At 39.2% G+C, this 23,765-nt stretch overlaps 1 protein-coding gene and 2 non-coding genes across 7 annotated transcripts in view; 2 read left to right on the forward strand and 1 right to left on the reverse strand.

The window, feature by feature from the left end:
* The window catches only part of LOC121644890 (contactin-associated protein-like 4), a 183,648-nt gene that overhangs the window by 102,271 nt on the left and 57,612 nt on the right, over nucleotides 1-23,765 (forward strand). For all 5 annotated transcript variants that reach the window (XM_041993137.1, XM_041993139.1, XM_041993138.1 and 2 more), the window contains 2 exons: nucleotides 18,031-18,137; nucleotides 20,569-20,688. In XM_041993137.1, the coding sequence (XP_041849071.1) occupies nucleotides 18,031-18,137; nucleotides 20,569-20,688 (227 nt within the window). The remainder of the gene's footprint in view (nucleotides 1-18,030; nucleotides 18,138-20,568; nucleotides 20,689-23,765) is intronic.
* Nucleotides 1,871-1,953, reverse strand: trnal-uaa. The gene has a single exon. It is a non-coding gene; the product is annotated as a tRNA-Leu (tRNA).
* On the forward strand, nucleotides 11,933-12,015 carry trnal-uaa. Its single transcript has one exon. It is a non-coding gene; the product is annotated as a tRNA-Leu (tRNA).

Raw genomic sequence — 23,765 nt, forward strand, 5'->3', positions numbered from 1 at the left:
CACAGTGTATCTTGAGACCTTCGTTCCCTCACAGCGGACAGTGCTTGGGTATATGGCAAACAGCTTCACAAAAACAGCCTCAAACACTGTTGCAGTTGGGCCACTCTGCAGGACTGATTCCCAATGAAGTAGTAAAAAATTATATGTGCAAAAAAAGTATTAGAGTGATGTGTGACTCACAATATCATTGACTTTTTACATTATCCTGATATTGTGTTTTCTTAGTTTAACTCACCTTTTGGTGCTCTCCACACCTGGAGCCACGATCTTCTTTGTGGCCCGGAATCGTCCCTTACTCAGATTAGTTTGGTGACGTGATGGGTACGCAGTTTTCCTTTTAGCGTAATCTCCCAACGCCTGCCACAGAGCGATGATCTGACTGCACTCCTCTTGAGTCAGTGCAAGACGGTGGTCTCTTAATCCAACCAAAAAATCGGCCAAATCCTGCACTGCTCCATAACCTTCAACATTGTCAGGGCCAACCGAATCCTACAATAAGAACCACTGATGAGACATGAGAGCAATGCATATTAAGCAAGCCAAATTGTTGTAACATTTGTTTATTAGGTAAATGACTTCTTACATCACATGAAGAGGAGTGTGCAGGTAGATCTGTTTCTGCTGATGCTTTATAAAAAAAGGAGAAGTATTTAGAGTAAAACATATCTTGACGCATTTGTAGCAATTAGCAAAGTGAAAAAGTTCTGTAACACTCACCAGACTCTTCAGCAGCAGAAACTGTTGCCGTGGAATGGGAGAGCAGGGGAGTCACAGCATGTGAAGGGGTTGCAAACGCTGATGTTGAGGTAATGAATGACTCAGTCACAGGTAACGAGGGGAAATGGTCATGGGGGAAATGGGAGGCACAGAGGCAGTAGTCTGAGGAGCTGGGGCTGCTGAGGAACCAAGAGCAGCTGCAGATGCTTGTGAGGCGAGAGCAAGTGTTTGCTCTGCCTGTAATGTGGGCACTGTCAAGTCCTGAAATTGTTCAGGTTCTGTGAAGCCTTCATCTACCTCAACTTCAGCAGTCTCAGAATCTTCAACTGCTGTTTTGTAGTCCTGCAGCACTTTTCCCGTTTGCTGGTAGAGGTACTCCACGCTAATAAGCTCACCTTCAAAATGACAATAAAAAAAACAAAACAAACAAAAACAAAACAGGAAAACAGCATAAATATTCAGATGAGAGTATCAGTTGAAGAAATTAAAAAAAAAAAAAACAGAAGACTATATAACAATACTCAACCTGTGTATTTTCTTGGCCCAACATAAGGGATGATCCTCTCACCCAGAACCTCCTCTGCTCAGGTGTTAGCAGCATGACGGAGCAGATGGTTGTATGAGCATGACTGCTCATCCATCGATGCTGTCACAGCCCGGTCCTCTTTCCATCCAAAAGATAGTCCTGGAAGAAGACATCACTTGCCAGCTTACCTATCTCCTTTTTGCTGCAGCAGGGCGCTCCGAGCCTTATCCATCACAGTTTCTGGTGACAAGGGTCGCATCCATGGCTTTCCCTGGTTAGCCTTTTTAATCTCCATTGCCTCAATGGAGTCAGATAATGTCAGGCTTCCATCAGCACGTTTAAAAAAACAGCGATGCTGTTGAAAAATAAATGTACGGTATTTTTGCGCTCCAAGTCCTATTCCGCTAGCCAAGAATGAGGGGAGTTCTCTGATTGGTCAATTCTTGGTAGGCTTGGGCGGGACTTCAGACTGGCCATCGCTACCAAGAATTACCTTGACCTACAAGAGCCCTGGGGTACCACGGCCGATTGAAATCCTGAAAGTCCTGCGGCATCTCTCCTTTGAACAGCAAGGATATGGCAGTACAACATACCAGAATGAGCTTTAAATGAATGATCTTTGAAACATACCAGGAGTGGGGTTCGAACCCACGTAGGTTTTTACCCATTGGATCTTAAGTCCAACGCCTTAACCACTCGGCCATCCTGGTACGTCTGTGTGTATGTGCTTGCCTGCATACATGCGTAAATATGTCCTTGACTAATACACAGCACACATGGTGACGTCAACTGAGGCTTCTCTTTACTGTATTTGGAGAATTTACTCAGTTTTCTTCATGTCCAGCACTTAACTGATTTTAGATAATTTAACCTTCCTAAGAAAAGAAAAAAGGAAAAGACTTCAACTCAAAAAGCTGTTCATTTGGATGAAATGAATCATAGTGAAATAATAGAAATATAGCAGTCATAATTCATTTATATCAGATTGCATATAATTTCATGGTTGTTTCCAACATTCACTCTCAGTCTTTTGAATTTTAAAGAGTAAAAAGACTCATTCCTCAGCACTGAGTGCAAAGACAAGCATCCTTTGTGTGATGCAATCAGTCTTTTTTCTGAGCTTATAACCAAGAGGGAACAAAGAGAAATACCTTAATTATAAAAATAAATAAATAACTGAACAACATCCATGAAACAAACAACAGTCATGTTTTGCTTTGTTGCTGCATTTGTTTTCTTGGTCACATAACTTGGTATGAGGAACTTTTGTGGAAGTAAAATCTATTTTTTCTTGCCTTTTTTTGGGGGGGGGGGGGCAAAGTAATTTGTTTGTGAAGGGAAGCATTATGCTGCGTTGGATCCATAAAGAAACCAACAAATATATGATGAATAAACAGCAAACACTTAAAGCATTTCAAATAAGGTTTGGAGGATTATTGTTTAGAGGAGATGTGAAGCATGAAACCAGCTGCGACAGCCCTGTTTGTTTTCTTCTCCGTGATATCTGACAAATCAACATCTCTGAGAGGTTTCTTTTAATTCTCTCATCTCTCTACTTGTTTATTATGATTTGACACCTTTTTCAAGGTTTGCTTTAACACTCACATGATATCAGGAGCATTAAAGTCATGAAAAGCCCTTTAGCTACGATTTAAATTATCTTATTTTATTATTTTCTGTCTCTGTTAATGATATTTACTCTCGTTCTCCTGCTGTAGCACACCTTCTAAGTGTTATTCAGGAGGTTTTGGCCTTAAAGTTTCTGTTTTGGAGACCCAAAAGGTGTTAAAGAGTTATGTATGTACTGCATTGTCAACAGTTGGTTTGCTCATAGTGCAAGGATCTATCTTCTAATATGACTTTTTAATAATTGGATGCCTTTTGGTTGCACTCTGTAATTTCCTTTTTTTTTTTAAGGACTTTTGCATTTGTTTAAAAAGAAAGTTAAGTAAAGAAGAGTTTAAAAAAGAGCATTTTAGTATCAACAAGTCAAGACCAGAGAGTGATTCTAGACTTGGACAAAGATGTTATCAAAAAAGGTTCTTTGAATAAATACTGCATATTTGGAAATCAAAAATGCTAAATTTGTGCTCACTGTATGTCGACTGTATCTTCTACACATGCTCACCAGGAAATGTAAAGTTAATCGATTATCAGTGCTGGTAACTTAACCCACTGTCAGAAAGTCAATAAACTATTTAACGTCTGTTGGGATTTCACATCCAAGCAGTTTGCTCTGGTTAAAATAAATTACAATCTGCTGCTGTTTGAGCTGTTCTGAGGGCTGCCAGTCGGGGTGCTGTGCAGCAGAGCACTGCTCATTTTCTATGACTTTTAAAACCTAATTTATTTACCTTTTAATTATTTCAGTCACTCATTTTTGGATGTGTGGTTAGCAACACATTTGTCTGTAATAAGACAAACTCAGAAGGGAGATTTATTTCTGCTTTACTTTGAAGATCAGCTGTGAGAAAATAAAACCTCTTTCTCACAGGATTGCATTTCTTTGCACAGAGGGAAGAAATGTTCCTGGATATCCAAGTTCTTCCTCTTGCAGATACTGTTCTTTGCACTGATGTCACATGCACATACCTGGTATTTTGCAGGTTTGGCCTGTGGGACCCATTTCCAGAGAAAAAAAGAAAATGCAATTTATAATCATTTCAGCCTCAGACTCCTTGGCCTTGGCTCATTTTCAGTGAAGAACATATAGAATAAAACACTTTTAACCCCCAACCCCCAGGTTTACATTACATGAGGTGCTCAGGTCTACTGGACCCACAGATAATAAAAGTGTGGAGGCGGTGTGTCCATGCATGTGTGTGTGTGTGTGTATGTGATTTTTTTTATTTTATTTTATTTTTTCTGCTGCTACATCAGCACAAGGTTGCAAAATTGAATTTTTATTTCAAGCATCGATGCATGTCTGCTCCCATATTCCTGCACATTTTAGCCTCTGTCTTACTGGGTGCAAAACACATGTGAATTACTTTGTCTGTGTGGCTCTGCATCAAAGTTTGTCAGGATGGCAAAAAGGATCCTTGCTCAGGGGTCCTTAGAGATCATTAGAAAGGAGAAAAAAGCTTCCAAAGATGATGAAGAGGAAGATTTTCTGCATTTGAAGGTCACATATATGTAAAGTCTAAGTTGGATAGTTTTTTTTTTTTTTTTAAAGATTTAACCAAAATGAGACAATTAGTCACTTATGCATGATGACAAAACCTATGAATAAATGTTTGACATTTTCAATTAGAAACAAAAACTACACAAAAGTATTCAGCAGAAACCTAATGAGTTGTATGTAGTAGTATGAGTTGGAAGACGATCCAACCAAACACTGGGCGCATTCACACTGTTACTGTTTGGTCTGCCTTAAATGAAATGAATGAATGAATGAAAAATACTTTATTAATCCCAAAGGGAAATTCAATATTGTAGTAGTAGTAATTTTTAGTAAAACAATCACATTAGTTAATTAAGGGCTTTGTTCTTCAGCCTGATAGCTGCTGGAAGGAAGGATCTTCTGTATCTCTCTGTCTTGCATCGGACTTGAACAAGCCTCCCACTGAACACACTCTGTTGTTTCGTCACGGCGTTGTGTAGAGGGTGTGAAGGATCTTCCATTATCTTCGTCAGCTTGTACAGAATTCTTTTTTTGATGATCAACTCCAGCGGCTCCAGAGTTACTCCAAGCACAGAACCGGCTTTCTTGATCAGTTTGTTAATTCTTTTCAAGTCTCTGGTTCTGATGCCGCTGCCCCAGCAGATTGCTGCAAAGCTGATTGCACTTTCAACAACAGACCTGTAGAACATTTGCAACATTTTGGTGCAGATGTTAAAAGATCTCAGCTTCCTTAAGAAGTAGAGTCTGCTCTGACCTTTCTTGTAAATGTACTCAGTGTTGCTTTTCCACTCAAGTCTGTTGTCCAGCTGAACTCCAAGGTACTTGTATTCCTCCACCACCTCCACCTCCTCTCCCATGATGGAAACACTTCTATGTGTGTTCTTGTTCCTCCTGAAGTCAACAATCATCTCCTTTGTTTTCTTGGTATTCAAGATGAGATGATTGTCACCGCACCATTTCACAAATTGACCGACCAGTTCTCTGTACTCTGCTTCTTGTCCATCACTGATACACCCAACAACTGCTGAGTCATCAGAGTATTTCTGCAGATGACAGAACTCAGAGTTGTACTGGAAGTCTGAGGTGTACAGCGTGAATAGAAATGGTGAAAGTACAGTCCCTTGTGGTGTTCCAGTGCAGCTGACCACCATCTCAGACACACAACCTTTCAGTCTCACAAACTGTGGTCTGTTTGTGAGGTAGTCGTAAATCCAGGTGGTTGTGGAGGGATCCACCTGGAATTTCTGCAGCTTCTCACACAGCAGAGCAGGCTGAATCGTATTAAAAGCACTTGAGAAATCAAAGAACATGACCCTCAAAGTGCTGCCTGACTGGTCCAGATGAGAGTGGGCTCTCTGAAGCAGGTATATGATGGCATCTTCAACCCCAAGCCCATTACGGTATGCAAACTGTAGTGGGTCCTGAAAGGTCTTCACCTGCTTGCTGAGGTGAGCCAGTAAGAGTCTCTCCAGGACTTTCATGACGTGAGATGTCAGGGCGACTGGTCTGTAGTCTTTTGGTTCAGCTGGTTGTGGTTTTTTAGGCACTGGAACAAGGCAGGATGTTTTCCACAGCACCGGGATTCTTTTCTGGTTCAGGCTGGTGTTGAACAGGTGCTGGAGAATCGGACATAGCTGTTTTGAGCAGGTCTTGAGAACTCTGGGACTGACACCATCTGGACCTGCAGCCTTGTTCTGGTTCAGTTTCACCAGTTGTTGCATGACTTGGTTACAGGAGACAGACAGAGTGGAGGTGGAGGCAGAGGAGGTTTCAGGAAGTCCTGATGTGGAGGGAGATGAGGTTGTGTCCAGGTCCTTGACTGAGCTGCAGGGTGACAGAGTGGAGGTGTGACAGGAAAGCTGTGGGCTCATGGAGGGTGTGTGGCTAGTTGGGGTTGAAGCAGGAGGTGAGCTAAACCTATTGAAGAACATGTTCAGTTCATTCGCTCTGTCCAGACCTCCATCAGTCTGATCCTCCTTTATCCCGAAGCCAGTGATCTTCTTCATTCCTGACCACACATCCCTCACATTGTTTTTCTGAAGCTTACTTTCCAACTTCTTCCTGTAGTCCTCCTTGCACTTCTTCATTTGTGTTTTAAGTTGTTTTTGTGTGGACTTCAATGAACCTAAATGAACCCTGATCCACTTCCACAGATGGTACAGTTCATCTGGAGTTGTGTGAATGCTCATTTGCACTCAGGTATGGACCCAAGAAGCAAATTTTAGTTCGTTGGAAAACTGGGGGTGTCACAGAGCAACATACTGGATAGCCAGCTGCCTCGTGCTGGCTCTTGCTCTTGCTCTTTCCTCTGCTGCCAACTGTTAAGGCACAAGTGTTTATCACGGGAAAGGAAACATCATACCGATGATGGTAGTAGCAGACAAGGTCCGAGGGATGGTCTTCAAAACTATCCGCCATTATGTTTACTTCGGACCTGGCATGTTCATGCTCCTGTTCCCATCAGTGCCTCTAGCGTTCAAGTCAATATTGCAACTTACATACACAACACACTACATTGTGTCAATGCAAGTGGCCTATGTGCCAGGAGCAGGGAACGCATGGCATCCATGATATGTACGCAGACGTCGCTAACAGCAAGTATATCCCAGCCCTTACAGGACCAGCTACTGAGCAGACCCCTCAACAGCCTCCAAGTAGAAACCTATCAAAAACTAAAATTTAATGTTGTCTTTGCCTAAAGAAAGAACCACCCCGCAGGGCTTAATTGGGTGTCAGTGACTCATCAGCCGGACATCGGGCCACATCATATTCAGAAAATTATTCTGGCTTTAACTTATTTAAAAGGAAGGTGTTTTTTGGGAGATGGAGTGGAAAGAGATGGACCAAACTCACTTACATGCATACTTTGGGATTCTTGCTCTCACTTAAGAATAATAGTTTTTCCGAATTTAACACTTTTTATGTATAACTTGCCACATGTATTTAGTTTCAATATTTTACTTCTACAGAAATATACAGAGATGCTTTTTCATTTCTTAATGGTATTTTACTTTTTATTTATTTTGATATATTCATCAAAAATATTTAGAAAATACTGTTTTTCCGTTTTTACTGTTTTTCTGTAAAAATATGGCAGCAAAATTTTCTTTTCCTGTTTTAAAGCAAATTTGGTAATTACAATGTATGTATGTATATGTATATTATCATACTACAGGAGTGGCAGAGCACTGGATGACTCACCAATCCAGAAAATTAACAAATATACCCATGAATATACTAGAAAGCAGATGTCAAATAGGCACTGTAGTAGAGACTATACAGAATCCCTTCTGCTGCAGTAACTAGGGAAAAACTTTTCAATGCCACAGAGTCTCTGGAAAATGTGATTACTGTCATTTATCCACAAAAACAAGCTGGCTGCCATCAGAATAGTGTGGGTGGATGCAGTGCCTCCCCTGCTCCCCCTTTTTTTGTTGTAACAGCCCTGGTTTTAATGTCACTTATGATGAGCAATGGCTGCCTGTGATAGTGGATCATCACATGCATGGAACTTGCAGATGTAAACAGGAAAACCAGATGAAGGACCCACTAAGACGAACCAATTAGCAGAACCATTGAAAAAGAGTTGTCTTGGACATAAAAACAGCTTAGGAGGGATTAGGAGGGAATGAAAGGTTGGTGGTTTGTTCCTGGACACCTCAGACCACATGTCATAGTGTCCTTAGGCAAGATGTTGAACCCCATGTCATCTTTTGTGTTTATTGGTCCATGAATGTGTGTGTGATAGGTAACATTGTGCCACATAGATTTTTTAAAAGCTTGTCATGCTGTATGAGTGTGTTCACTAATGGGTGAATGTTGTTGCCAACCATTTACAATTTCTGCTGATTTGCATGATAAACTTGCATCCAATTGCTCAACAGTGTGAGTTTACCCGACTGGGTCTGTGTACAAATCCTGCACTCTGAGCTAACATAAGGTTATCAATTATCAGTTGTATCAATACTGTTTAGATTTCATAATATTAACCTTTCAGGAGGTTTACGCCATGACTTTTGGTAATTCGCTTTTTTATAATTCTTAAGATATTAAACATTTTTAAAATGTGAAAAACATGATTGGATGAGCTTTGATTTGTGGGTGAATATTGTGTTGCAGTCTTGAGTGAAGGTGCATGTTAGGTGATCTAACTAGTAACCCATACTTTATGACTGTCAGTGTTGAGCTACTTATGTGGGATCTGTTTCAGTGATGGGAAATCTGACTCCTTTTAAAGATTCTTCTCTTTTGACTTTGATTCTGTAGAAGAGGTGACTCTTTCAGCTTTCAAATGGCTTTTCATTTAGTAACACTCAAAACTTATATTTTAGCCTAATTTGGCCTTCATGAATGGTTGATATGCTGGTAAGTACATTTTTATTTTTCATAAAAGCCTTATTTTTATGGATTCTTTTTAATGGAGAAAAAGTTACTTTTTATTATTTCAATCAAACATTTAAATGAATATCTGAACACAGAGCCACAGCAAACAAGTCAAATAAATAAAGACCAAAGTCTAAACATTACGTCACCCTAGATTCAATAGTTTTGCCACTTTTTCCTCAATGCACTTTGTAACCGTGTACCTGGCCTGAACCACTACACTCCCTGTCTCCTGAGAATCTACCCCCTTCCTTTTTTCACATTATGGTATGATCCAAGCCTTTCATAGCATGTGATTGGTTATATGATCTACCAATCAAAATAAAGTCTTGCACCTTCTAAAGGCTTTCCCCAATGAAAGTTGGCTTTTCTCATTTAGTAGAATGAATTGGATTTTAGAGTTGGCCAGATGATGAATGACACACCTGTCTGGGGTTTTAGTATTTCTATCACTTAAAGAATTTAACACAATTTTTTAAATAAAATTATTGATAAGAAAGATTTTATTATCTATTTGAAAAATTATAAAGACCTAATGAATAGAGACCAAAACTGGGGAAATGTGATCTCTAATGGCAGTACTGGTAAGTACTCTGGCTGCAGGTTCAACTGAAAAAGCTTTAGGGAATTAGGACATTAGCATTAACATGTAACAAATGTATGAGCCAGGCTGTTTAGCATCACTTCCTGATTTTCTTAATGGTACACAAATGAAAAGAGGCAACTCTAGAGACCTATTCATTGCGACAGTTGACAGACAAATCACAGTAAAAAAAAGGACTCCAAATTACCTCATGGTGGAACTACAAGTTAAGACAGTGCTAGCAAGAGTAATTTAATGGTTTGATGATGACCCTTGAAGATTTTTAGGGACAAAAAGAATCATTTCAATTTTGTTTTAATTCAGAAGAAGAAAATAAAAGGTTATCCAAATCTTTATGTCTCTCAGACAAGCCAGTAATTTCATTAAGTGATTACTTTCATCAGGTTTCATTGATAAATACAGTTGCATTTCAATGGAAATGTGTATTTATTTTCTCATTATTTTGTTCACATGTTCATCCCTTTTAAGATTTTTTTTTATTCTTCTTTGTTTTGTACTTTTCCATGACTGCACATCTTTGGATGATATTGCTTAGAGGCAAGTCTACAGACAGCATTACTTCAACAAAAGACTGTAGCTCATCAGCAGTCAGACAGACAGAGTTGTAACCACGGATCATGGGGCTGAATATAATATCACTCCCGAAACCATGAATTTGTTTACATCAAATCCTGAAACCCTGCCTGTAACTCACACATTCACAAATAATAAATATCCAAAATAACGGAGCTAAGCAGTGTGGTAATGTGAATTTAAAGTGAGCGCTAAGTGCTTTATCTGCAAGGTTGCAGCTCGCTCTGAGATTAAAGAACTATAAAGATAAATGGAGTAAAAAGAATCGCACTGTAGCTGGCTGACAGGCTGCTCAGTCTGGGCTTTTATCACAAAAAGAAATAGTTACAGATTTTCTACAATTATCAGTTGTCCTTTGCTTAAGTCCAGACATACAAAAAGTTAACTAATGTCACATAAATTTCCTCGAGTAAACATGCCCAGTGAAATATGGACATAAAATAAAAAAGTAGTGCTTAATATACGCATATACTCTCAAGCTTTGCAGTCTCCAATGGCATAAAAGTTTCTGGTGGTCGATGTTGTGAAATCCCCTGAAGATGTCAGTAGGTCCTGAAACAGATGGTAAGCAACTGACGTGGACAACATTATACCTGTAGTTCTCTCTGTCTGACGTTATTTGATCTTATTCTATTTATATCCTATATTTTACCAGGAAGAACCCATTGAGATACAGCACCTCATGATCTCGTAAGTTCCATGTATAAAGACCATTTTCTAATTCTAATACAGTAATAATAAATACTTCCAGCTCTGCATCTGTTAATATACTGGCTGTGATCTAAAAAATGGTTGTGATGTAAATAAGTAATCGAATATTATCTTTACAACACACCAACGTGCATTTCCGCTCTCATTCAGAGAAAAATCTTACCAGCTGCAATAGCAAGTTTAAAAGCCTGTTTGTATTGCGAAGCGTACATGATATGCCAAATCCAGGTTTAATTTTATGAAAAGATGACGATGGATGCAATTAAGTCCCTGGATTTAATTGCATCCATCCTGAATGGCAGTAACTAATTTATGTAATTAATTGCGTTGAAATTTTTAATGTAATTAATGAATGCACGGCATCACAAGCTCAATACATCCGTCATTTCTCTGTTATGATGGTGGGACGTGGAGACGTCAAGAGGCAAGATAGAAAAGATGAGCCTGATGACTATATGGAAGGATTTGAAAATAAAAAGAACATCGATGGAACAACACATGGACATCGCCTCCATGGAGGATGATGGTGTTTTAACACCCACACTTTTCGCATTATGAAGGTTCCACATCCTCAGTTTCTTTTCTTTTTTTTTTCTTTGCACAGACGTGGTTGGTCTAGTTGCTCTCTGGTTTTCTCTATGTGATTTCCTCCTTGCGTGAACATCATGCACTGTCACGAACCCCTGATTCCCACCAAGTGCATGTGCAGCATGTTAAAGCTGCGCTGCGGCCTCCACAGCTCTTTCACTGCTAATCACAGCCGTTTTAGTCAATGGTTTGGTTTCCACAGGCTGTGCACCTCTTTGGCTTTACTTGGAAAAATCTGTGTATCTTTTGTTTTGGTGTACCTTTGTTGTACCTTTTGTTTTTATGGACCCCCTTGAAAACGAGATGTTGCATCTCAAGGGGCTATCCATTAAATAAAATTTTTAAAAATTTCAAATTTCAAATAACCACTATGGGTCACAGACCGGTGGAGCTGAACCACTAGAACATATGCTATAATATTAGTTAAAAATATAGAATATTAGTTAAAAATGAATGAAAATTAAATGCTATTGAATATGTCTTCATTATTATTAAAAAAATTAAAGTGATGGGTAAAAATCAATTATAATGGGATTTTTATGACTGAGTCAGTCAAAATGACAGACAACGACAAAGTCTAACGCAACCTCTGTATCACAGGGAAGAAAGTCCCCTTGGATTCGATGAGAAGTTTCAACAGTGTATATTTAATATTGTGGGCCAGTAAATGTCCTCAAAAAGTCTGAACAGAAACACTGAGCTCCCAACCAGGATGACCGAGTGGTTAAGGTGTTGGACTTAAGATCCAGTGGACAAATGTCCGCGTGGGTTCGAACCCCACTCCTGGTAGAATATTTTAAAGTGTGTTCAATGTGTTTGCAAATAGGTGACAAACACAGCTAATTAAGTGATTATTGTCCAGAAAGAAAATGCATCACTGTACCAAAGTACGTGCTGTACTCTGAACACCCCCAGAAGTCTATGACCCTATGTACTGAAAGCTCCTTGTTCCTAGCTCAAAAACACCATATCAATAGCGATAGTGGAAAATGTAGTGATTCGTTTCAATCGTCTTACTGATGGGAGGTCCAACTCTTTTCCAAGATTTTGCTTACTGAAGCCAGCTCTTCAAGCTCCCACATGGCTCTTGATTTATTTTCAGTGGGAGCTTCTGTTTTAGCTTAGTTTAGTTGTGAATGGTTTCTCTGGGGGCAAGCGCATAAAAGCATTATTTTATGGGTTGTTTGTTTGTTTTTTGTAGTTACATAAATGTACAGTTTGTATTAAACATAATAATGCAATAAAAAAAAACTAAAGTTCAAAGTATAAACATTAGATAAAGTGGTGGATATATTTGTTGTGCAAACTGTACATTCATGCAACCAGCTGCTGCTTCCTGTTTGGTTTTTGTTAATTTCTTTACTTTTTCTTGACCTGTTTGCATATAAATCCTGCTCCCTGTTCCTCTCTGTCACTTTGTACCTGGCCAAATTGATATATTTTTAATTTTAGTATTTAATTAATTAAGAGCCCTTGGTTGGTAGTTTATGACTAGGGCTGCAACGATTAGTCGACGTTGTTGACAATAGTCGACAATAAAAATAGTCGACAACGAATTTAGCCGTTGACTATTGCAAAAAAAAGAAAAAAAAAAAACTACAGAGTGAGACATCGTCTTCTAATCCTATCTCTGCTGAGAGTTGCACAATGCACATGTGCAAAGAGGGGAAAAAAATATAGAGTGAGACATCGTCTTCTTTTTTTTTTATCTCTGCCGAGAGTTACACATGCGCAATAAAGTCCGCCAGGGGAAAAATATGGTGGACCAGGGAGGAAAACGGCGGCGGAGAACGTTAAAAGTCTGGGATAACTTCACGTTAAACTTACAAAATAAAACGTCTGCAATGCGCGAACATTTAAAGAGGAGGCACGTCGGACTTACTTAACAACCTCATGCAAGATTTTAAAGCTGAAAGTGAAATAAGATCCATATATAATAATCATGAGATACATTATCCGATTGGTCGACTAGTCGTTTTAATAGTCAGTGACTAATCGACCATCAGAATAGTCGTTGCAGCCCTATTTATGACACCGTTGCTATGTGTTCAGTTCAATTCACTTCACCATTATTTGTATTGCACCAATTCATAAAAAAGTTATCTCAAGGCACTTTTAAAGTCCCTTCCAATTATAATTTAGTTCACTGTAATCTTTATCAAATCAAATTAACTATAATCCATATTAGTCCAGTCCACAATAACTGTTTACATAATGCCAATTCATAAAAAAACTGCCAAGCTAAAGTTTGGATTGAATCTTCAGTTCAATCTCCCATTCTGAGTATGCCGGGGGCAGTGGGTGACTGTAAAAGAAAGGGAAAAACACAGTTATAACAGGAATGAAATCCTCCAGTGGAGCCAGAACCGCCATAACTCTAATCCAGTGAAACCTGCTGAGAAAGCAAAAGGAGAAAGTCAAGTTAATGACAGCAACAATGTTGTTTATTTGTACAAGAGTTAAGAGGAAAGAGTGCAGAGAGGTGCTCAGTGCATCATGGGATGTTTCCCAGCAGAACTAAATCTATAGCACCATAACTAAAGGTTGGCCGAGGGTCAACCCAAGTGATTTTTATGTCTGTCTCTGGCGATTGTTCCTACTATGGTCCCAGAAGTGTAAAATCTTTGTGCAACTGCTTATACAGCACATACATATTATAATACAGTGCCCACACCAGGGTTCCCCAAAGCTGCTTCCTTGTCGGAAGACATGTCAGTGGAATTAAGGAGGTCTTTGAAATATTTCCTCCAAGTCTAGTGATATGACTACAAAGTCAATCATCGAATTGTGGCCTAAATGGTCTGTATTTATACAGCGCTTTACTGTACCATGGGATGATACCCAAAGAACTTTACATTATATATCACATTCACCCATTCACACACACATTCACACACTGATGGCGGAAGCTGCCATGCAAGGTGCTCAGCCACAACCCATCAGGGTCAATTAAGGGTTGTATGCCCAAGGACGCCTCGACATGAACTCGACTTGCCCGAGGATCGAACCAGCAACCCTCAGGTTACAAGACGACCGCTCTACCAGAATCAGGGAGTCCCCGGATGGAGTGCTTTCCAACACCCCATCCAAGGACTCCAAAAAGGGTGGGTACTCTAAACTGTTGTTTGGTGCATAAGCATAAACAACAGTCATTACTCGTCCCACCACCCAAAGGTGGAGGATGAAGGAGGCTACTCTCTAGTCCAGTAGGGTAAACCCCAATGTACAGGCGCTAAGTCAGGGGGCAATGAGTATGCCCACACTTGTTCCGCGCCTCTCACTGGGATCAACTCCAGAATGGGAAAGAGTTCAGCCCTTCTTGAGACCAATGGTTCCAGAACTGTGCGTCAAGGTGAGTCCAACTATGTCTAGCCAAAACCACTAAACCTCAGAGCTGACGTTCCACGTCCCTAGAGCTAGCTTTTGCACCCAAGGATCAGACCACCAGGGTTCCCGCCTTCAGCCAACCAACTCACACTGTACCCGACCCCTACAGTCACCTCCCACAGGTGGTGAGTCCACAGAAAGGGGGGCCCATATCACCCTTTCCGACTGAGCTCAACCAGACCCCATGGGCAAAGGCCTAGCCACCAGGCACTCGCCTTCATACCTAACTACAAGGGAGACATGTATCCATTGATTTGACTTATCATAGGGGTCTGTTAAAACATATAACCAACAGATATATAATGGACATCTCTAATCAGACTGATAAAAATTAAGATTTTTTTCATGCACGAATTCAGATCAGCTGTTGGATTTTCAGTGATGTTGAATTCAACTGTTGCTGATTTGAAGATTGTTGCAGTCAGAAGAAACCTTTAACTGGTTTCTATAAGTAAAAATTGCATGACCATAAATCGCTCTGTGTTCATAATTTTCCATTGCTGGTGCTGGACCCTGTGAGGCTGCATTAAGGAACAGCTGAATGTAAAAAAGCTTTTCTGAGCAGGATGGTTCATATGCAGAAGCCTTTACCCTTTTAGTATACATGTACAGCTATTCACTGTGTACAGCTTTGCTTTAAAAAAAAAAAAAAAAAAAAAACATCTTCATATTAAATGACTTTTCATGAGTGAAATTTACTGGTTCACAGGAATAGGAGAAAGCATAATGCACTGGAAATATGTGTGCATATTTCTTGACATGGTGTGTCATTTTATAGGCTTTTTCCTGAACGCACAGTAGCCAACACAAAAACAAAAGATTAACCCATTTAAAAGTATTTCAATTTACTGATTGATTTTTTATCTAAATATTGTATTTTTGTAATCCTTGTCAGTCTTTTTAAGTTTCCTTTAATCTCTTTTCTTCCTCCCACACATTATTGATGTCCTGATGGTTACAGCGTGACGATGTTTATCTATAAATAACACACAGAGCGTCAGTGTACACTCCTGGGAGCTAAATTCATTGAAGGAGTGTCTTCAAACAGTTTTGAAGCTTTCAAAGAAGATGCCGGAAAAGAATATTTTCTTTTCACTAGAAAGCTTTTCCTTTTATATGAAATAAAAGAAAAACTGAAACTGCAACTGACCTCCCTGAAAAATTGCGTTTTTAGCTCATAAACTGCAGAAGTTGTATTTTCAATCAACAAAGTTGTTTTTTTAAAACAAACAACCTCTTCTAACAACCATTTATATAACAGATGAATGATGCTGTTTTAGTTTTGTCTTTAACTTACTTTTTAAAGTGCTCTGCTGTTTTCATAATCATAATGTATTACTTCAGGCAGGGTGTGTATTTTTATATGCAGGACAAACAAAATGTGACATTGGTGTGATATGCTGTGGTGTGTCAGGGATGTGTCACACGATTTGAAGCTAATAATAATGAGTTGAGGGATGATGTGCTCTCTGGGGAAATTCTGTTGTAATGTGACATTTCTTCAAATAATGATTTCTTTCCATGACTTTTTTGTTAATTGGATGTGTGACACTTCTATTTCCTACAACATCTATAAATATAAGGTGTAACTAATGTCCAGTTGCCTACAGACATTGGTTTGGATTAAAGGTCAACCTCCTCACATCATATTTACGTACAGAGATACAACTTAAATTAATCCTTTAATGCACAACCCAAGAAATAACAGGCAAAAAATTAAAAGCTTAACCCTAAGTTTTTATTTGTTACTTTTTAAAGCATTTTTAAACAAGGAAAAACAGAAATTTGTATGTACCGTTTATTAACTTGTTATTAGTCAGACATGTTGTAGTGCAAAAGGTTTATACGAGAGGGCAGAAGTAAAAAAAATCAAAGATTTTACCGTAACGTGACGCAATAGGTCTCAGAAAAAGTATATATCAAATATAACACATGTGGAAAAATGCATTGCAAAAAAATGTCAAAGCCATTATAACCATAAATTCCTTCCACATATTCCCATACTAGTGCTGGGTTATGATTTAAATTTATATTTCGATTAATCGCATAATTTTCTGCAATTATTCTGCAAGAAGATGGCTATTCCATAACAGTTGATTTCCCTCCCCCTCCTGTGGCCCATGGCTTGTCTGTGTATTATGTAACATGATAATAACATTACCAGCTCTATCCTATATGCATTCCTCCCTCGTAGTTCAACTACTGAATGCAGGTTTGAAGAAATATAGTAAATACATATTGCAGTTATTATGTAAACTGACTTTTCTTCTTTTTAGTGTTGTTTTCCAGTGCATAAATCAAACAATCTGCTGATTGTTTTTATTTAGTTGTATTGATTTATTTACGTATTAAATTTAATATTAAATGTTAAAAGGGTGAAGAAAAAAGCAAATGCTTCAGTCGAAACCTTTTTGGTCAATTAGAACAGCATACTATATGTTTTTTATAGTTGTGATTCTTATGTAAGTTGTAAATATATTTATATATTTAGCTCAACAGTATTTGTGGTAAATAGTGGTCCACATCTGACTTTTAAAAACCAAAGTATTAGCAAACATTTCTAATTTTCATTATGTTCGGTTTTAACTTCTGCAACAGCTTCACTTTCTGAACTTTCTCTGTCCAGTTTTAGGGCTTAATAACACATGTGCTCTGCTACATGCATGTTTAGCGCTGCTGTTAGACCATATTCTGAACATTTAGACTAACGATAATTGATTCATTCCCACGAGGGTCACAGCCCTGCAGGCTTTCATTGTTTACCTGCTCCAGCACACCTGACTGAAATAAATGGATACAACAGCCTATGAAGCTCCTCACAATGAGTCATTAATTTGAGTCAGGTATGTTGGAGCAGAGAAACATTTAAACCTGCAGGCAAATCGTGGTCATAACCTGAGGCCCCCGTGGGATTTAATTGAGTAGTCTTGGTTTAGACTATTTAAAATGGTGTTTGTGGAAAAAGACAAATTCACTTCATAACAAAATAAGTATTTTTTTTCAATATGAGCTTGTGTACCACTAAGCTTTGCATATGTATGGAAAATGAACTAATCTAACTTGTCGCATGTTAAAGTTTTGTATTGAAAACAGCTTCTTTTCAATACTGAAAGTTTTATAGCATAACAAAATATCTCCAGTGCACAGGGAGTTTATTTTTAGGTATCTTTACATAACCCCTCAAGTCTAACAGTTCAAATATAAAAGACATGTTCAGAAAAAAGACATGTTCAGAAAAAAAAAAAAAATTCCTCCACTTGATATTTTAGAAATAAAAGGATGTTTTATGTCCATGGTCGTCTTTGTCCTCTGTTAAATCTTCTTATTTCTGGCAGCAGATAAAGAAGAAAGAATCTCTAAAATGTCAGCAGATCTTAAATTCACTCACTTTGTTCTCCATTTCTCTTCGTCTGTCAGGTGTTCTCCCAGTCACTGTGAACATGGTGGCCTCTGCAGTCAGTCCTGGACCATCTTCCACTGTAACTGCTCTGACAGCGGCTACACCGGCGCCACCTGCCACAGCTGTGAGTCACATGACACACAAACATCACATGACCACCGAGGCAAATGAGGACAGACTAAAGAGAGGCAGGTGAAAAAAGGATGGTTTCTCAAATTACTGGAGGCAGCACAAGCAGAGAAGTTAAAGAGGAAGTTGACCTCTTCTTCACAAGAGCCCCCCGTACATGGGGACAACGGGAGATAATACAGGACAAAAAAATGTTTGCACATCCTAGGAAGCACCATTTATAACATAAAGCATACCAAAATGACGGGGAGAAACTCAGCTAAAAGACAGTGCCATTCAGTCAAACACAATAAATAAAACCAAGCAATTATGGGAATGTAACAATAGCATCAGAACAAAACTGTCCACTTTAGAGCTTCTGCTAATTTTTCCACTTGAAGCAAACCACACAAAGTGTCATAAAAGCAGAGGTTCTGCTGATTACAAAGATGTCATCTCATCATTGTAGGACAAAAAATCTCTGCAAGCTAGCAGCTAAAGAGTAGCAAACAAGAAAAAGTCTTAAATCGTGTCTTACTTTTGATGTTTTGCGGTCAAACATTTTATTCCACCTTGATAACTCAGCTAATGTGTTCTCCTTTGACTCTGCCTTTCTTTGAAATAATTTATGAAGGTCCTGCTAGTTTCCATGAAGATAAAAGAGGTTTTATAGTGAAGTATTTACTCTTCCTATGATATACTACCTCGGGGATCACTTCTTTTTAGATCCTTATGGTGTTTCTAAGGTGAACTTGAAGGCTATCTCTTGATTCTCCTGACTCCTGACCATTGGCAGAGGTGTCCATCATCAACATCAGCTGATGGCTTCCTGTGTAACACCTCTACTGTCCCAAGAAAATTTACTGAGACACAGTGACACATATTTTGATTCTGATATTTCTGTAGTAATCTAACATTTTTGAGACCAAGATTATACATACAGCACTTGTAGTTGCAAAGATATACTTCATTAGGTTGGTGTGTCATTTTTTATAGGGGGCAGAAAAAGTAGGCCCCATGAAGTAGGGGTAAGAAAGAAAGAAAAATTTTTTTTTAAACTTTTTGTGGGCTTTTTGCTTCATGTTGTATTCCAGAATAAGATAAATCAACTTGGTGGCTCAGTATGCAACCATCTATCACAGACTGCAGATCCTGTGTTACTGTCTTTCACCTAGTGAGGGATTATTACATAAACAGTAGATGCTTCAATTTAAGCTTTAAAATTGGATCCAATTCAATTCAAATGCCAGAGCAAGAAATGAACTTAACTTTTTGTTGGAAAATCAGGCAAAAGTAGGACCCAATAAATTCAGACACCATCAGGAATATGTTTATAAAAATTACCAAGGGGGTTGTAAATCTTGCCAGAGAATATGTTCTCTGATCACCGCTTTGCCAAACCACAACACGTCAATTTTAGGGTGCTTAAAATAGGGAGAAAGCGAAAATTTCCCTTTAAGCTGGTGCTTGACAGCAGTAGTTTACAGACCTCCATACGAGTTCAGTTGAGGTAATCTTTATGCCTGAATACACACTCAGATGGTCCAAATCCTGGTGCAAATCCTTGATAAGACTCAGAGGCAGCATGAGGAGTTTCACCTCTCTGATTCAAAGCTCAGTCAGTGTAAACACAGACATGATGAACATATTTTTAATTTGTTTTGTCCTGTGAGATAGGAGACAAAATGTTCCATCTTAAATTTCCTGTACAGAAACCTGTAAAAAAACACCTTATAAGTCAGACCTGGACTGTGACTCAGGATCTGTTGCTCATCAGCTTTATCTGAACTTTTGGCTTCTTTCCACCCTGCATAATCATCTTAATCAATAAGTCTTTGTTGTGTATCATGCTATATATTTTATCTGCACATCCTGCCTGTCTGGATGAGGTTATAGCATAATAAAAGAAGGCGGTGTGGGTGATGTGCTAGAGGTTAATGAGATTAGCTGTGACTGAAACTCTCAAAATAAATAATTAAAACCATGGCGATGAGGTTAGATTTGCTGTTTTAAGTGCTGATTCTCTAATCAGTGAGACAGAAAGCGAAATGTTTCACTTCTGCTCTTCTTTGTCGCTGATGTCTGTGAAAACTGTTTTCTAGCTTCACTGAGGAGATATGTTGGCAAAGAAAAGGGCCTTTTAGCTGTGGAGAAGGAATGATAAACAGGTGAGCAGCGTGTGGGAATCTTCAGATATAAATTTGATTGAAGTGAGGCAGCGAGGAAGAGGGGTTGCTGATAAAGTTTTATTTACTGAGTCTGTGTTTTCGCATCAGTCACTGCTGTCGCCTGCAGCTGGAGAAAGCTCTGATCATGACACACCGATTCAGCTGTGATACATACATATGAAGTGGTACCCGTAATCCTTCCCGGTGTGTGATCTCCATCCCCTTTCGCAGTTCCTGTCTGCCGTCATGCTGATGCTGATCTCATTATTTTCCTCCCAGCTGTGTATGAACAGTCCTGCGAAGCGTACAAACACAAGGGCAACACGTCTGGATATTTTTATATCGACGTGGACGGCAGCGGACCGATCAAACCGCAGCTGATCTACTGCAACATGACAGGTGACACATGCACACGCTTTACCTCCCCTCATCTTCCCACCATCGCACAGTGTTTTGCATGATTTGATGGTCCTTTCAACACACACTGATCTGCTTTTTCATTTAATTTTCAAGCTCAGTCACTTCGTTTTTATGCCTTCCTCCTTCACTTCCATGACTTTATGAACCTTTAAATGTACATTAAGCTGATTCACTTCTTTTTTTATCCAATTTTTCCTCCCTTTGACCTTTGTTATTCTCTCTTTTTTCTCATTAATTTTCAAGCACTTTTCATTTGGATGAAAAGATAGCAACCCCTGTTAAAATATCAGCCACAAATTTAAAGACATCTTCTTGCTATTTTGTTGGTCGGTCTTGTGCTATCATCACAGCTCTGACCCATTTGGAAGTGGTCTGTGTGATATCCTTTTGTAGATGGTGGGTTTCAGGATGGGGCCCTTTGCATCCTGCAGATAATGGTCACTGTTTTTAGGCAGTTTGTGTGAAATTGCATGTTCTAAAACACCATGACCCTGCATATTTTACTGTCCTGCACACAAAAGCTTAGCATCCACTGTATTACACCTTTTCCAGTTGTTTGTTAACACAAATATCTTTAGTCATGTAGACATGGTCAAAATGACTTGCTGAAGTTCAAACTGAGTATCAGAATGAGGAAGAATTGGGATTTAAGGGACTTTGAAGCTGGCATGACTATGAATAGAAAGAAAACAGAGAACGGGAGATTCTCATCATGGTTGTGCAGCCGAAAAATCTGCAGCAACTTTGTGATGCGGCCACGTCAATATGGAGCAAAACCTCTGAGGAATGTTTTCAACAACTTGTTGAATCTATGACACCAAGAACTGAGGCAGTTCTGAAGGCAAAATTTTAAAGGAATAAGATAATCTTGATGATAAATTGCACATAGTTCCCAGTGCCAATACAGCCCTGCATAGTCATTACAAATAGCACATACAGTAGTAGCGGTTTAAAAGTTCCCATCCAAGCTGAAAGCCAGCCGAATACCTGCTGGCTTCCAGCCCAGTTCCATTCCAGTTCCAGCCAGCTGCCTTCCAACTTCCAGCCGCCAGAGAGGCCCCCTCCTTCTCCTGGGAGTGTCGATGTTTTAATCAAACTCCACCCATTCCTTGTAATATAGGGTAGACCCAGAAGATGGCGCTTCTCTCACAGACTTCTCATCGCCCGTAGTCTGTCAGATTTTATCTGAATTTACACTGACCGGCAGAGGCGCCACTCAAAGCACCTCTGATGGCCAGTCACAATTCATAAAAATGCATAAAACTTAATACATAATCATCGTTTGACGTGGAATGTGAAATTGTAACATGCTTGTGCGCTGCCAATTGTTTTATTCAGAAATGAATGCTAGTAGGTTAATAAAACCTTTCAAATACTGGATCACAGCCCCTAGCTCTATTCTCAATAGGATGTATTTATCATACTGATTAATCTTTTAATATTAGCATTATTAACATAGACAAATCAGATTTGGATCAAGCAACACAGAATCTGTTTGAGGTAGCTAGGAAGGGTTATTTTATTCTCATATTATTTATTTCACCTCCATAAGAAGACAGGGCGACAGATAAAAGCCCCACGCAGGATCGGAGATAATTTCTTCCACTTCAATGTGTCTAATCGCGGGGGGACATCCAACACTCGCTGTGCTGCGACTTCCTGCTCGCCGGGAATCCCGATTACGTCACCCCTCCAGGTGGGCTATTCCCCGACACGCTCTGATTACCATTCCAAAAGGTACTGTATGCAGCCCCCAACTTGAACATGCGCCTTCTTCAACATTCGCACTTGCTCCAGAAAATTACCATCTCTTAGGCTCCTCCACCACCACTTTGACTGTGGATTGATACGTAAATGAGCCGCAATGAGGCAGCTGAACAAGTGACCCAGTTTTGTGATTGTTGCACATTGGGTAAGAGTGGTCAAACGAGTCCAGTTTGTGTTGTCATGCTACCAGAAATTCAGTAGGCTAGTCGGTCCTAATGCAGTGAATTTCCATGTTAATGTTGCCAAATTCAATAGCATAGCAAGAGATGAAAAAAGAAACAACGATATTTCTTCAACATGTTAACCAAAATATTTACCTCTTAAAGCATAAACCAAGTATTTACAACAAGCAGTGTGCTTTTTAACGTTAACGTGTGCCATAGCCTACTGCACCGCTGTTCCTCCTTCCAAGTCTTCTTTTTTATTATATTGTTGTTTTATCATCTGAATATACTACAACAACACAAAGAAAATATATGAAAGTTTATTTTACGCTGGTATTTGCGCAGCAGAGTTTTCTGCCGCCGGATTTGTAGTCCAGGAACGGAGAACACAGCTGCTGCCAGGAAAGGTGGATTACATTTTGTTAAAGCACAGCAATCTCCGAGTAGCCTATTATAAATACCCTCTCAGTGGCAAAATAAAACACACTGGTCTGGTTTAGTCTTCACTCTGAAATGGTTCAGTCAGAGGAATATAAAGCTGTTTTAAAAATGTTGAGCAAGTTTAAAATAAACATTCATAGGCTATCTATGTGTTTTAGATTAACACAATGATAAAACAACAATAGGCTATAATAATGGAAAAGAAGCGGTGCAGCATGGCAATGATGCGTTAATGGCTCGGGTCGCGGGTTAAACATCAGTCTGGTTCGGATTTAAATGGAATAAATACATTGGTGACGAGTCGGGTTCGGGAGTCATTCTAACGGGTTAGAGCAGGTATGCGTAGCAAAACGGAATCGTGCAGGACTCTGCTCTAAGCAGTTCGGACTTGGTTGACCTGGAACCATTTGACGATAAAATCTGGAGCCATCCTGCAACGCGCTCGCTTAGGCGTCCAGTTAAACCGTGTTTATTCAACCAGTCCCTACTTCATTGCATTCATTCTTTCCTCATAGCCTACGTGCACATTTTTTTCAAGATTGTTTATGTCAGTTTTGTTTTGGAAAATGAAAAAGGAGTCTTTGCGCAGAACTTATAACATTATTCTAATCTTGCCACTTGCCTATTTTATTATTGTGTATTTTTGTAATAACATGTAAATTCACTGCATAGGAACCAACTAGT

Source organism: Melanotaenia boesemani, chromosome 8 (assembly GCF_017639745.1).
Source record: "Melanotaenia boesemani isolate fMelBoe1 chromosome 8, fMelBoe1.pri, whole genome shotgun sequence".
Classification (NCBI taxonomy): domain Eukaryota; kingdom Metazoa; phylum Chordata; class Actinopteri; order Atheriniformes; family Melanotaeniidae; genus Melanotaenia; species Melanotaenia boesemani.